Raw genomic sequence first — 15,048 nt, forward strand, 5'->3', positions numbered from 1 at the left:
TGTATGTAAACCATGTTGTTTTGGACTCCTAAAACCAAATTATAAACCTATCAAAAAGGGGTTCTTTAATAACTTTTTCAATACAGAATTAAGATTCATTATGCTTCAAGTTTCTACCTTTTCACTTTCAGTACAAGAAAACAACATGTGGTTTTGCAGCATAGTTTCTCAGTTACTCTAAAAAGAAAACGCACAGGAAATGTTCTCATTGTTTCCTCTGAGTCTCCCTTTTTGACTTTAACTTTGAAGCAGGAATTGAATCAGAAATAAAAGAGCAAGTGGAGGAAGAAGGAAAAAACAGAAGAATGGCTTTGTGGGCTGAGGTGACGTCTAAGGACACAGGACCTGTGTTGTTATATAATCAGAGGTCTTGCCTGCTCAATCAAAACAAGAATGCCTTTGACTGTGTCCCGCGCCCCGTGGCATCCAGGCTCTGCGTGGCATCCGTGCCTGCTGCTCTCTCTCATGGCGCACTGCCTGTTGTCACGTCGAAGTGATCAGGAATGCCTGGGTCACGAGGGGCCGCGTGTCCTGACTGCTGGGATTAGATGCCATAGTAGCATAACACTATGCAGAGGCGATGGCTGTGTGTTTGTTTGTGTGACATTTTTTATCAGCAGCTTTCTTAGGTTGTTTGTGTTGAGTGTCTGACTTTGGCTGACTCGTGTTCTGCATGCTGCTTTGCTTTAGGTTGTGTTGAAGTTTATTGTTTTGGGGACCTTTTGTGTTGGTTTAGTCCTTTGGTTGTTGGTGGGGGAGATTAGTTATTAGTGGAATGTGTTAATTAAACTCGTGACTTCACAGCAGTTTTTTATTCCCATGCCTTGGACTCAGGCCTACCCAGAATCCCCTCTGAGCTTTAGAAGGTCCCAGAGTCTCTTTAATGTTTTGCAAAACAAGCCCATTTGACCACTTCATTTGACCACTTCATTATAAGTCTTTGTTACTACTGATCTGAGAACAGTGCCGTTTTTTTTTTTTTTTTTTTGGTAATATTGAAAGTGAGCAAGAAGGTGAGGCTAACCAGTGGTAAATATTTACATAAAAGTGTCATGTTTTGGGGGGTTTACCAATAATTTATGTTAAGAGACTACAGTATATTCAAAACGTGAGATTGTGTAGCTTGTCAGTGATCTACGGCTCTGTCTATTAAATGGCGCTCCATATGAAAGCAGGTGATTGCGATTTAGCGCTAATCACGGAACCGGATTTACTGACTAGATGTGCATGATCATATCGTTAGATATATCTCCCAGCCCTATGTTAATATATTTTAAAATGTAATTTATTCTAGTGATAGCAAAGCTGGATTTTTATCAGTCATTATTCCAGTCTTCAGTTTCACATGATCTTTCAGAAATCTCAGGCTTCTGGAGGGAATGTAGACATGTAGGAGAGTGCAGAGCCCATGGCTGTTCTGTAGGCAAGCACCTATGATTTGAACTTGATGCGAGCCTCGACTGGAAGCCAGTGCAGAGAGATGAGAGCCTGGACGAGAAGCTGTGTTGCATGTTCTGTTAGGAAGGGTTTGATCTTCCTGATATTGTGTTGTGTAAACCTGCATTAAAGTGCTGTTTTTGCAGTGTGATCTATAAAGGTCAGCTGATAAAGCCATCATAAACCGGGATGTCGGTCTGGCAGTCTGAGATCCTTGCTATTTTTTGATGTCAACTGAAAATGAAAAATATTTTTTGGAGACACAAGAAATAATATTTTGATTTAAGATGCCATTTTTCAATAGTGTTTGTTCTAAATATTACAAGGGACATGTATCAAAAAGGTCATTTTGACTTCATGTTGACTTGATATAATTTACATTAATATATGCAATATGGGATAATCATGATTCACTTTGTTTTTCCAAGTAGATGTTTAAGACCATCACAAATGCACATGAATCTCATGTAATGTCAATATTATATGCATGCTAATTCCTGTAATTACACACAATTACACTTTAAATTCGCTTGCATGGACCTGTCATTTGATAATCGACTCCTTGTGTGATTTAAAAGCCCAAAGCTTTATTTAACTCTGTCATTGAAATAAACAAACAAACCATTAAAACAGAACAAACATCCACAGTGGTGACATTGGGGGGACTTTTCCTACCCGTCACAGCATGCTTGGCTGCCCCCACTGAGTGCTGTTTCTTGATAGCAGTGTTTGCACTGTAAAAAAGCCCCATCGTGTCTTTCTCTAATTGCTTCCATGTGTGAGTATGATTCTGATGGCTAAACATGTTGAACTAGTTTTGAACCCCCTGTTTTTTGGTGGTAAGGTAACATACAAGGGATCTTATGTGTAACTTTCATTAGAGATGCTTTAAATGGTCAAGATGCAATTTTTCTACACCTATATTGTAAGTTACTTAATAGTAGTTGTTGTGTTACTATACGTGGACATTCATATGTTAATGTGCTCAAGGTTGTGACGTCATTTGTAAAACAGCTCATTCAGAAAACAGTACAGTTATGAGCTAAGCGTTTTGATATTTAGCTCATGTTTACATAGTATTTCCTGTTCATAGAGCAAGAACAGTCTTGTTTTCCATGATGTGTACTTCAGGGGAGCAGAGGAATTGACATTTATATGACACATGAGTGTGCTGTGAAGGGAATTTGTGTCTCTCGGACTTGGACTGGGTGTTTGTCAGTGGTATTATTGTAAATCAGTAATTCATACCCCTCAGGGGAGAGCTAATCACTGGGGATTGTGCCGTTGTCCAAAGTGTGAGGAATTTCTGTCCTGCTGCCAGGGATGGGCCAAACTGACAATGCCACATCGGAAACAAAAAGAATAAAAAACACCAAAGAGGGATTTAGGCATCAACATATTGTATTTGCCACAGTGTCTGGGTTGTGTTCCCTGGGTGTCCACTAGGTGTCCTCTGTTCCCACGGTGTCTGTCATCTTATCACTTCCTGTTCCCTTATTTGGTCACCTTCCTCCTTGTTTAGTTAATTGATTGTTCCCCACCTGTCTCCAGTTCCCCCATTATCCTTCTGTGTATATATTTCGCGGGACCAGGGGAGGTTGCCGAGGAGGAGGTGGGAGAGAGGAAGCTCAGCATCGTTCTCCATCATGGCCCCCCTTCGACTCTGGGCTCACGTGGGAGGGACCAGAGCCGCCGTCTCACCAGGGCAGAAGGGGAAAGTCAGCGACACTGCCCATGATGGCCGCCAACCCTGCGCCGCTGCGGTGCATGGCCACCAACCCCGCACCACGAAGCAAGATGGACGTCAGCTTCACCCCACAGTGCAAGATGGCTGCCAGCTCAGCACCATGCCCAAGATGGCCGCTGACACCTTCCTCGATTACTTCGAGAGGCTATCAAAGATCCTAGAGGTTCCCAAGACGGTTCACGTCATGGCTGCTGAGCCAGCGCCTCGGCACAAGATGGCCGCCAACCCAGCACCACAGCACAAAATGGCCGCCAGCCCAGCACCACAGCACAAAATGGCCGCCAACCCAGCGCCACAGCACAAGATGGCAGCCAGCCCAGCACAATTGCACAGGATGGCCGAATCTACACCTGTGTTGCCAGACAAGATGGCTGACTCAACGCCTGAGTCTTCCGTCAAAGTGCCACCGACTCGCCATCATAGAGGGCGGAGGAGGAGGAGACAGGCGTCTACCATTCCTCAAAGCCCGGAGGACGTTCCCGAGCGGGCCGCTGCCGTCCAGGAGGACGTTCCCGAGCAGGCCGCCGCCGTCCCCAAGGCGGTGAACAATGCTGTTCCGGAGGCCGGGGCGGTGCCCGATGCTGTTCCAGAGGCCGAGGCGGTGCCCGATGCTGTTCCGGAGGCCGAGGCCGTTCCAGAGGCGGTGCCCAAAGCCGAGGCGTCTCAAGGCTTTACAAGCAGTCCAAAGTCAAGTCAGGTGCCCATTGACTTTCCAGAGTTGAGTCAGTTCCCGGTTGACCCTCTTGAGTCGAGTCAGGTGTTCATGGACCCTCTTGAGTCAGGGTTAGTCACCGTCGACCTTCCAGAGTCAGGGTTAGTTTCCGTTGACCATCCAGAGTCAGGGCTAGTTCCTGTTGACCTTCCAGAGTCAAGTCAGGTTCCAGTTGACCCTCCAGAGTCGAGTCAGGTTCCAGTTGACCCTCCAGAGTCGAGTCAGGTTCCAGTGGACCCTCCAGAGTCCAGTCAGGTTTCAGTGGACCCTCCAGAGTCAGGGCTAGTCACCGATGACCCTCCAGAGTCAGGGCTAGTCACCGGGGACCTTCCAGAGACAAGGCGGGTCACCGTTGAACTTTCAGAGTCAAATCAAGTCACTGGGTGCCCTGTTGGACTCCGGCATCGACCACAGGGGTGTGGTGGTCATCTGCTCCGCCCTGGGGGACTCTGTTTTCCCTATTTCAATAATTTCCTGTCTCTCTCCGCTACATCTATAAATACATATTTTTAAGAAAATGTGAGTAGTGTTTGCTCAGTTTCTCTATGATCCTAGAATATTGTGGGTGGTTGCCAGGTTGTTTCTATAAGATTGCTAAGGTGTCCTATGCGTTTTTTAAAGGGTTGCAATGCAGTCAATCACCTTTATTTATATAGTGCTTTAAACAAAATACATTGCGTCAAAGCACTGAACAACATTCATTTGGAAAACAGTGTCTCAATAATGCAAAATGATAGTTAAAGGCAGTTCATCATTGAATTCAGTGATGTCATCTCTGTTCAGTGGAAATAGTGTCTGTTTTTACTTGCAATCAAGTCAATGATATCGCTGTAGATGAAGTGACCCCAACTAAGCAAGCCAGAGGCGACAGCGGCAAGGAACCGAAACTCCATCGGTGACAGAATGGAGAAAAAAACCTTGGGAGAAACCAGGCTCAGTTGGGGGGTCAGTTCTCCTCTGACCAGACGAAAACCAGTAGTTCAATTCCAGGCTGCAGCAAAGTCAGATTGTGCAGAAGAATCATCTGTTTCCTGTGGTCTTGTCCCGGTGGTCGTCTGAGACAAGGTCTTTACAGGGGATCTGTATCTGGGGCTCTAGTTGTCCTGGTCTCCGCTGTCTTTCAGGGCAGTAGAGGTCCTTTCTAGGTGCTGATCCACCATCTGGTCTGGATACGTACTGGATCCGGGTGACTGAAGTGACCCTCTGATCTGGACACAGACTGGATCTCGTGGCCACGGTGACCTCGGAACAAGAGAGAAACAGACAAATATTAGCGTAGATGCCATTCTTCTAATGATGTAGAAAGTACGGTGTTATGTGAAGTGTTTCCGGTTCCGGTTTACCTAATTAATGCAGCCTAAAAATCCTTTAACGGATTTGGATATTAAAAGCATATTAGTATGTTATGTGTATGCCAGGTTAAAGAGATGGGTCTTTAATCTAGATTTAAACTGCAAGAGTGTGTCTGCCTCCCGAACAATGTTAGGTAGGTTATTCCAGAGTTTAGGCGCCAAATAGGAAAAGGATCTGCCGCCCGCAGTTGATTTTGATATTCTAGGTATTATCAAATTGCCTGAGTTTTGAGAACGTAGCGGACGTAGAGGAGTATAATGTAAAAGGAGCTCATTCAAATACTGAGGTGCTAAACCATTCAGGGCTTTATAAGTAATAAGCAATATTTTAAAATCTATACGATGTTTGATAGGGAGCCAGTGCAGTGTGGACAGGACCGGGCTAATATGGTCATACTTCCTGGTTCTAGTAAGAACTCTTGCTGCTGCATTTTGGACTAGCTGTAGTTTGTTTACCAAGCGTGCAGAACAACCACCCAATAAAGCATTACAATAGTCTAACCTTGAAGTCATAAATGCATGAATTAACATTTCTGCATTTGACATTGAGAGCATAGGCCGTAATTTAGATATATTTTTGAGATGGAAAAATGCAGTTTTACAAATGCTAGAAACGTGGCTTTCTAAGGAAAGATTGCGATCAAGTAGCACACCTAGGTTCCTAACTGATGACGAAGAATTGACAGAGCAACCATCAAGTCTTAGACAGTGTTCTAGGTTATTACAAGCAGAGTTTTTAGGCCCTATGATTAACACCTCTGTTTTTTCTGAATTTAGCAGTAAGAAATTACTCGTCATCCAATTTTTTATATCGACTATGCATTCCATTAGTTTTTCAAATTGGCGTGTTTCACCAGGCTGCGAGGAAATATAGAGCTGCGTATCATCAGCATAACAGTGAAAGCTAACACCATGTTTCCTGATGATATCTCCCAAGGGTAACATATAAAGCGTGAAGAGTAGCGGCCCTAGTACTGAGCCTTGAGGTACTCCATACTGCACTTGTGATCGATATGATACATCTTCATTCACTGCTACGAACTGATGGCGGTCGTATAAGTACGATTTAAACCATGCTAATGCACTTCCACTGATGCCAACAAAGTGTTCAAGTCTATGCAAAAGAATGTTGTGGTCAATTGTGTCAAACGCAGCACTAAGATCCAATAAAACTAATAGAGAGATACACCCACGATCAGATGATAAGAGCAGGTCATTTGTAACTCTAAGGAGAACAGTCTCAGTACTATGATACGGTCTAAATCAGTCACAAGAATATTCTGGGTGGTTGTTAGGGTATCAAGGGGTTTGCTCAAAAAAGGACCAAAGAGAGAGAATAGGATGAACACAGGCCGAGAGACTGAGAGGATGATCGCATCAGCCAGAGGGAGGATGTTCTAGACAAGAGCGAGCGGGAAGAACGGGACAGGGCAGAGGAGGAGCTGCCAGCTATCTGAGGCTGCTTTGGACACAACTGGACTATATGCTCACTGAACTAGATTTTAAATTTTTAAAACCCCTGGAGAACAAATAGGATGCTCAGATCTGAGGGACACACATGTTTCTTCTGCATGAAGAAGTGATGAGACGACCAATAAGTGTTAGAAGAACCACAGTTAGAATTTTTTCTATACACATTAGTTTGAGAGTACTGTATGTATCAAGCGTTATATGTTCAGTGTTGTGTTCAGAGCGAGATTTCAGCAGACAGTAAGTGGTTTTTGTTCAGAAAATATGTAATTTAGCCCAAGTATGTGGAGAATCCTGTAAGAAAAGGATATAATTGTCGGATTGTGGTGAGGTCATTTCCTGACCCGTCCGATTTTATGATGGCTTATTTTGAGAGACGCTTTGTTTTTACTTTCTTATTTCATCTCTTGTGGGTCTTTCTCAATGAAATGTGGTGTAAATGGATCCAGGCAAAACAGAAAAAGAGATCTAAAAACCCCACCATTCTTAATTTTCTTCACTTGTCTCAACTGTAATGTCTTATGTGCATTAATTACTTTGTAATACACGTTATTGATAATTACAGTAATAATCAGTATTAATGTATTTGCTGGTTTTGCTTTATTGAGGCCAATAGCTAGTTATAATATTTAACGTGTAACGTGTGTGATTAGGTCAAAATTGATGAATAAACTGTTGAATCATGAATCATGTCATTGTTTTCAGAAATCGAAGCAAAAGAGGCATGTGACTGGCTGAGGGCGGCGGGATTCCCACAGTATGCCCAACTTTATGAGGGTAAGGAATCAGATTCATATCTATTAACATACACATTGCTCATTGATTCGGTGGCCTTAAATAATGTCTGCAGTGTGGTTGCAGCTGTGAGGTTAAGTGATGGTAAAAAATCAGGAATGCAGTAGGAGAGACAAAGAGAACAGTTGACTGTTGCTTTGAGTTTGAGATCATAACTATCCCATCCCACCTCAGCTGAACAGACAGAAGCCAAACAGTGATCACAAGCTGAATTATTTTTGTTTTTCCGTTATAGACATATGGAATAAAAAATGCAATTACACAGCTGTGTGCTCCATTTGTCAGCACAAATCTCATTTTTTCTGGTCATTTTAGGGCGGCAGCGAGCTATTTTCAGGCTAGAGTTTCTATCCAAATGGAAGTAAGAGGTCATGGGAAAAAGTCTTCATTATCACTGCCGGGAAAATACAGGCCTTTGCCTCAGTCTTCCTCCCAGGCCAGCTCAGGGGTCAAGAGGATACTATTCTCTCTGCTTCTCTCTCTCTCTCTCTCTATTCCCCTGACTCCTTCTTATTATACTTTACATCAATGAGCGATAAAATGTCAAACAATTCTAAATTTAATTCAGTGTAAATTCAGAGCTTGGCTCTCATGAGAAAATCATCCGTTTGGCCTAGTCATTATGACATAAATAAAAAAACTCCCAGATTCCAATGGGAAAACACCTTAGCGCACATCTTTATCCGTCTTTCCTCCTTTTTGCTAATTATTAGCCTTTTTTTGAGTCAGATGGAGGGAGTTGAGTTTCAGAGCCGGTCTGCTGTGTATAATGTAAGCAGTGAAGGAGCGTCTGCCAGAGATTATGTTCGCTTTATAAGAATTATGCCACAGCTGCAGTGGATCTTTGTGAGCCTCTGCAGATGTTTGGACAGATGAACTCGAAGAGTTTTATTTGCTAATTTATCACTTTCATTTTAATTTATGATTTTGATTTGCTTTATATGTCTCTGTATGAAAATAACTTTAAATAACATGCACTTGATCCATGAGTGAACATTTGTGATCACTCACTCTAAATATTTTGGTTACATTACACCTTTTGAACGGGACAGAGAAGTGATCTGCTTTCTGTCTCTGCCCGCAGATTCCCAGTTTCCCATTGAAATATCTGCTGTCAAGAGGGACCATGACTTTCTCGACAAAGACCTTGTGGAGCCTCTTTGCCGGTAAGATTCCAAATATCTAGATAAAGATTCTCTCTCGATATCTAGAGATTCTTTAGATTCAGAGTTATTTTCGATTCGATTCAACTTGATACACTGTCTTTACTTAAAATGACAGCTGTGAAAATCAGAGGCTTTATTGTCAATCACTTGTACTCTAATGACCATGTTGTTTTGTCCATTTATATTGCACAATGCTGAACAATATGAAAACTTTGAGGACAACATGAAATCAATTTTTTCCAATTTACTTTTGTATTTAATTTGCTGGTCCTATGGTGCATATATGTGACACTGATGCAATAGCTCTCTCTGCCTCTAAAGCAACTTTGCTTTGACAATGGCACATCTCTGTCAATTTTTTGTCACCGTGGAGAGAAAATTTTATTTATTTAATTTACTTATTTATACACAACAGAACAAAACGTGAGCAAATGAGAGAGAGAGGCTGTTTATCAACTTGTATGTGTTTATTATATTATATTATTTCTTGTATTATTATTATTATTATTATTATAAATGTATTTCAATTCATTCAATGTATTTATTTTTTTAACATTAATACTACTATTTGTTTGTTATGCAGTATTTATCTATATTCATAAAATCCATAAAAACATAAAATCCCAAAAATCATTATATAAGCAAATGTTTATTTTATTTTTTTTTGTTTTATTTTATAAAATTATTTTATTCAAATGTTTTATTAATTATGTGATTTAATTGAAAATATATACATCTATATTTATAAAATCATTTAAAAAAAAAAGTTTCTTCCTTTCTTTTATGAGCAAATGTGTTTCAGAAACTTCAGCAGTTCTTTTTAAGACCAGTTCACAACCAGACCAAACCCTATTATTGCCTCCATCCTGCATGCACAAGTACGAGAACTCTGTAGCTGTCTGACCCATGTCCTCCATAAACTCTGTCCCCTTCCTGTCACTTTGATCCCTAGTGCAGCCCCCGTGGAGTCCGCTCTGATGTCCCTCTCAAAGGCCTGGGGGACATGGAGGGGTGTTGGGGCTGATAGTGTAGGCTACTAACAGATGCTTGTGTGTGTTTGTGTAAAACAAGGCCTGGGGTTTGAGGTGTTGAGGGTTTCCAGCGGGTTGTTTCCCTGTCTAATGCCTCTAATGACAGCGTTAGTGATGTCTGACAGCTTTACCGTCCGAGAATACACACACTGCTCTTAAGGACAGTATCTTCTGGAATGATAATGGTGTTTCATTATCACACCACAGACATGATATTTATGCATATTCATGTGGGCATCTGGGCCCAGGATGTTTAATTAGGGAATCTTGATTGAAAAATTGTGTAGGCAGACAGCTGATTAACCATGCTGATGTCATGACGGATAATTTTAACACGCCAAAAACAGCAGGTCTGATTTTATAGGTCAAATAATAGCTTATTTGTGTCTGGTATGGATATAAAGCGAGGGGTCTTCGATCTCTTGTAGAGTAAAGAAGATGTGTGTGTGTAAAACAGGGTGGAGAAAACCTCTTTAGGGGTGAAGATCAGTCAGATGAGAACGTTGAAGGGCACTGTAGGGTTAGATCAAAGGGGAGGTGGACGAGAAGGGGGATTGCCCTCTCTCGCGCTCTCTTTATCCTTGTGTTTTTCCTTCTGCGGTCCCGTCAGAGTCTCATTCATTCATGGCCATGTCTTGAAAGAGATTAGAACCTATGACTGCCAAGCCATCCCGTCATTCTTTCCGTCAGCCAGTCGGCACACAGATAGTGGGAGTTTCTTGAAATCTACACCTGCACGTAGAGAAGCATACAGAGGTTAGACGAGTGAAGGATCTACAGTGGATTGTCTCTCTCTCTCTCTGTGGCTGTATGGTTTCTTTGTGGTGGAGATGAGAGTGACGGATGCATCAGTGACCGTGTCTTCTCTCTTCCAGTCGACTCAACACTCTGAACAAGTGTGCCTCCATGAAACTGGACGTGAGCCTCCCGAAGAAGAAAGTAAGTTTCTGTTAAATTTTCGGTGATTCTTAAGGGAACTGTCTACACACATATATATATAAGTGTTGTACAATGGTATTCTGAAATCAGGAGGCAAAGTGAGTTATGTTTTCAATCAAATGTAAATTCATGTCCCAGTTATGTTTTCTTAGTTAAAGAAACATTACTTACACAGAAAAAGAAAAAAAAATTGTTAATATTTTTTACATTAACAATGTAAACAATTTTATATATATTAAAGCCACGTATGAATCTCAAGTAGTGTTTTTAAGCATTTTAAATTTATTCCAAAATAAGAAATCAAGGCAGTAACAATGTGAACAACATATATTTTATTTGTGAACTTATGTTCAGCTGTTCTTTTTAATAGTTTAATAGAATTTTTCGGATCATCAGTCATCAAAGCTCAGTAAATATTGGTGACAGATGGAGATTTACTTTAAGTTTCACTAAGCTGATTACAGGGGATTTCAGAAGTTAGGGGGACAGAAATGTCAATAATAATAATAATTGTTTTATTTTTTGTTTAATTGACAGATTTTTTTGTAGTCATTTATTTAATTTTCTTCTCTCTCTCTTTAAATTGTTGCTGGACAATTAACAATTTTTATTCTATAATATTTTTTCTATATTTCCTTTTATGATTGATTTCTATACTACAAACACCTTTTTTGCCATTTTTATGACAGAATAAAGCAGAAAATATATTTTATACTTTCTAAAGGCTAGTGTAATAAATGATATGTCAATTAGCACTGCACCATTATTACCTGGAGAGGACTTGGAAAAGTACATATAAACCATATATTGTAGCAATCGTGTGTTTATTGTCTTAACGGTTTATCAGTCAAAACGTTTCTGCTTTTTATTCAGTTTAGCTACAGCAGTAGCTGGATGCCTTTGTCCATAGTAGGGCTTTCCTGGCGCATCAGTTATTTTATATTAAATCAGAAATGACTTAAGTCTTAAGTCTTTGCTTTTTAACGGTAATGTATATATGATGATTTTTAAGTCAAGAAGATTTTAAACAAAAAAAGGGTGTCATTACCGTATTACATTACATATATATTTTGAAAATTGTTTCCACATTAATGAGAATTTTGGAGAAAATTTCATGAAAATGATGTCACAATGCAAAAATTCTAATGGTGTCTTTATACAAAATACATTTTCAAAATTATGAAAACACATTTCTTCACGAGATTCACCTATTTAAATGCGAAATAAAATGTAATATCCGATCCATGAAGAATCTAAATAATGATAATGTTTTTACTATTACTGTAATGTCTCTGGTTTATAGTGCCTGTGAAATAAAAATCTGTCTTTAGGGTAATTTTGTCTGTCTGGGTTTTTAAAAAGGATTATTTGGCCTATGAACGGATTATAACAAAGCAGATTATATAAAAAGTAAATCACTGGATTTGATGTTGGCTTTCCACATAGAAGGGTCAGTTTAATCTTCAGTTGAAACTCTCTTACTGTTTACTCAGGGGTTGTATTTCAGCCTAATTATGATTGTAAGCTGTGAATCTTACTCAGTAGGTCATTTCTGACACTTCTGCCTCTACTGATGTCTCAGGCATGTGAAAAGGGTCTTTGAGTGTTGCTGTCTTTAACACAACCAGACCGTGATTTGATACCTATTATGTTTGAGACCCCTTGTTTGGTTGATATTTGAGAATTCCCCGTACAATTTAAAAAAACCATGAGCCTCTTTTGACATCATCACACTTACTTTATTTAAATGTATGAGATCTGTTATATTTTAAATAGGAAATGGGTTGTGAAGGTACACAGGTTCAGACGCAGCTCTTTCCTGTGCTGCGTGAGCACATGTGTCTGGGCTTTACTAACTACAAAACATATCGTTAATGTCTGTACAAAGTAGCTTTAATATCCCATGGTTTCCATTATCAAGTCAAAGGCACAATATAATAATTTTTTATTAAAATATAAAAAACACTAGAACAGTGTTATTTATTTTGCTGACATTATCCCAAATGTTTCGAAGAATGTTTAAATTTAGAGAAAAAATCTGTTTTAACTAGTGACACGGGCCGTGTCCATAGTGTCATTGTGTCGCCTCCTAATGACCTCTCATAACCACTCTATATCCTGTTTTGGTTTTTTAGAAAACATGGAAACGCTAAAGACTTTAGTATGCTTTAATATGTGGTGCGTTTTAAGATGACTCCCATGATTGCACACTCAATCACTTCGTCATCAAACTACGTCTTTGTCTCTGTGTTTATTTTAAATACGCGCACTGCAGCAGTGAAAATTACATATTGTGCCTTTAATATCACAAAAAAATGCAGATTTTCATCTTTATATAATTATATTTATATATAATAGAGAAAGATAAGTTGTTTCTTTTAAGATTGATCGTTTATAAATGTGCATTTAAAATATATTTCTTTATATAGTGTTTTTGCTTTCAGTGCAGTCATAAGGAAAATTATTAATGCAATAATTGGATGCATATTTGTTTATTAACTGAAAAAAATATATAGTTTGCCACTGTGTTGCTAGGTGGCTGCATACTGGCCCTAGTGAAAACAAAGTACTCATCCCCAAATCTAAGTGATATTTCGGTAGCACCTTATTTTACAGTCCTGTTCCCCATGTACATACTATGTACTTATTATCGTAATTACAATAACTATGTAATAACTAAGTACTAACCCTGAACCTACCCCTAAATCTAACCCTACCCCATGTAGTTCCCTTGTATTACCAGAACTTTCTTAGATAAATACACTGTAAGTACACTATAAGTACATGTAAGTACACGTACTGTAAAATAAAGTGCAACCGATATTTCTCTATGGGAGCAGTCACCAATTTTATCGTCCACTGAGTTAGAATTGTAAGTCAGTTTTAGTTAAACTACTAAATAAGGATTATATTCTATATCTTTAGTTTAGGAACAGTGAAACACTTAAAAAACATGTCAAACTAATTGTAATTCTGTGCTTTTTTAATGCATGCAGAGTGAGGACTCTGATGAGGAGTACCTGTTGGCCATCAGTAATAGATGGACGTTTGAGTGGAACAGTCGGCGCTGGTCACGTCTGCAAGACATTGATTACCTCCTGGGTAGAGCAGAGGAGCGGAGCCCCTCTGAGGTGGGTGAGGGTCTGCGGACCACTGTGAGCAGTGAGAGCATTCTGACAGACCTCAGCGAGCCAGAGATCTGCTCCCTGCACAGTGAAGACTCTTTGGCTGCCATGCCTGACTCTGCCTCGCTCACCCTACTGCACTTGCCCAGAGAGCTGCCTCATTACGGGTCACTTCCTGCCAAGAGCAGACGACGAGGACGCACACGCGCCAAAGACTTCCTGAGGAGGATGGAAACACTGGGTCGGACGTGGGGGCCATCCATTGGTCGCTCTGAGCGGCGCTCTTTGGTTATTAGCGGCCCAGTTCTGCAAAGCGAGCCAGAGGCACTAAAGACTCTACGATGTGTTCAGATTTTCAATGGCGGGCCTCTAAATGCTGAAAACATGCCATTAGCTAACAACTGCCCAAATTCGCTGGCCAGCAGTGAGGCTAGCAGCCAATCTGAGACCAGTGGTAGTGCTGAAAACACGCCGAACATAAAGGGAAATGTCTCAAAGTTGTATCCTCCTGGTAAACGTGCAGGCATCTACCTAGAAGACACCGATATTCTTGCCGGCGCTCCCCAGAGGAGGAGACCAGTTGAACAGAGCCACAAAAATGACTTCTGCTCCTACGACGAGCTATTGGTGCACATCCCAAAAGATCACAAACCTGGTACCTTCCCTAAAGCGCTGTCAATCGAGAGTCTGACGCCAGCCAGTAAGGAACATGGAAACTGGAAGGTTCTCGATTCAGAGCCGCAGCCATTCAAGTGCAGGAAATTTGGTTGGAGAGAACTCCGGCCTGCGACACGCTGTTGCCTACGAGGCAGCAGGATCAGTGTATATGATAATGTACCTGGCTCTCACCTGTACGCGAGTACGGGGGACCTGTTGGACCTTGAGAAGGAGGATATATTCCCACATTTGGATGATATTCTGCAGCATGTGAATGGCCTGCAGCAGATCGTGGACCACTGGTCGAAAAACGTCTTGCCGGAGAGTGAAGGGGAGGGGGATGGCGCCAGGGGGCAGGAGCAGAAGATTATTGACGGCCAGTCTTCCAGTCAGATCACACTGGACTTTGACGGGACCTCTGTAATTAAAGAGTTGACCACATCCAGCGACGGCAACAAGGACAGGCTTTCATTAAATGAGACGGATACCTCCAGCACCAGAGAGAGGAGGGACTCAGGGGTGGGGGCTTCCCTGACACGACCACGGTGAGACTTCAGGATGGAGATACTTAGAGGCGCTTGTTAATAATAAGACTAAAATAAGACTTTCTTCCAAGA

General features: G+C 40.9%; 1 protein-coding gene across 6 annotated transcripts in view; it reads left to right on the forward strand.

The window, feature by feature from the left end:
* Positions 1 to 15,048, forward strand: part of LOC113054444 (stAR-related lipid transfer protein 13) — a 50,228-nt gene that overhangs the window by 28,658 nt on the left and 6,522 nt on the right. For 5 of the 6 annotated variants that reach the window (XM_026220007.1, XM_026220009.1, XM_026220005.1 and 2 more), the window contains 4 exons: positions 7,424 to 7,495; positions 8,598 to 8,679; positions 10,586 to 10,649; positions 13,646 to 14,976. In XM_026220007.1, the coding sequence (XP_026075792.1) occupies positions 7,424 to 7,495; positions 8,598 to 8,679; positions 10,586 to 10,649; positions 13,646 to 14,976 (1,549 nt within the window). Of the gene's footprint in view, positions 1 to 6,936; positions 6,959 to 7,423; positions 7,496 to 8,597; positions 8,680 to 10,585; positions 10,650 to 13,645; positions 14,977 to 15,048 lie in introns of those variants that run through there. The other variant, XM_026220006.1, reaches the window with a different exon arrangement.

The sequence above is a fragment of the Carassius auratus genome, chromosome 35, assembly GCF_003368295.1.
Source record: "Carassius auratus strain Wakin chromosome 35, ASM336829v1, whole genome shotgun sequence".
NCBI classification, from domain to species: Eukaryota; Metazoa; Chordata; class Actinopteri; order Cypriniformes; family Cyprinidae; genus Carassius; species Carassius auratus.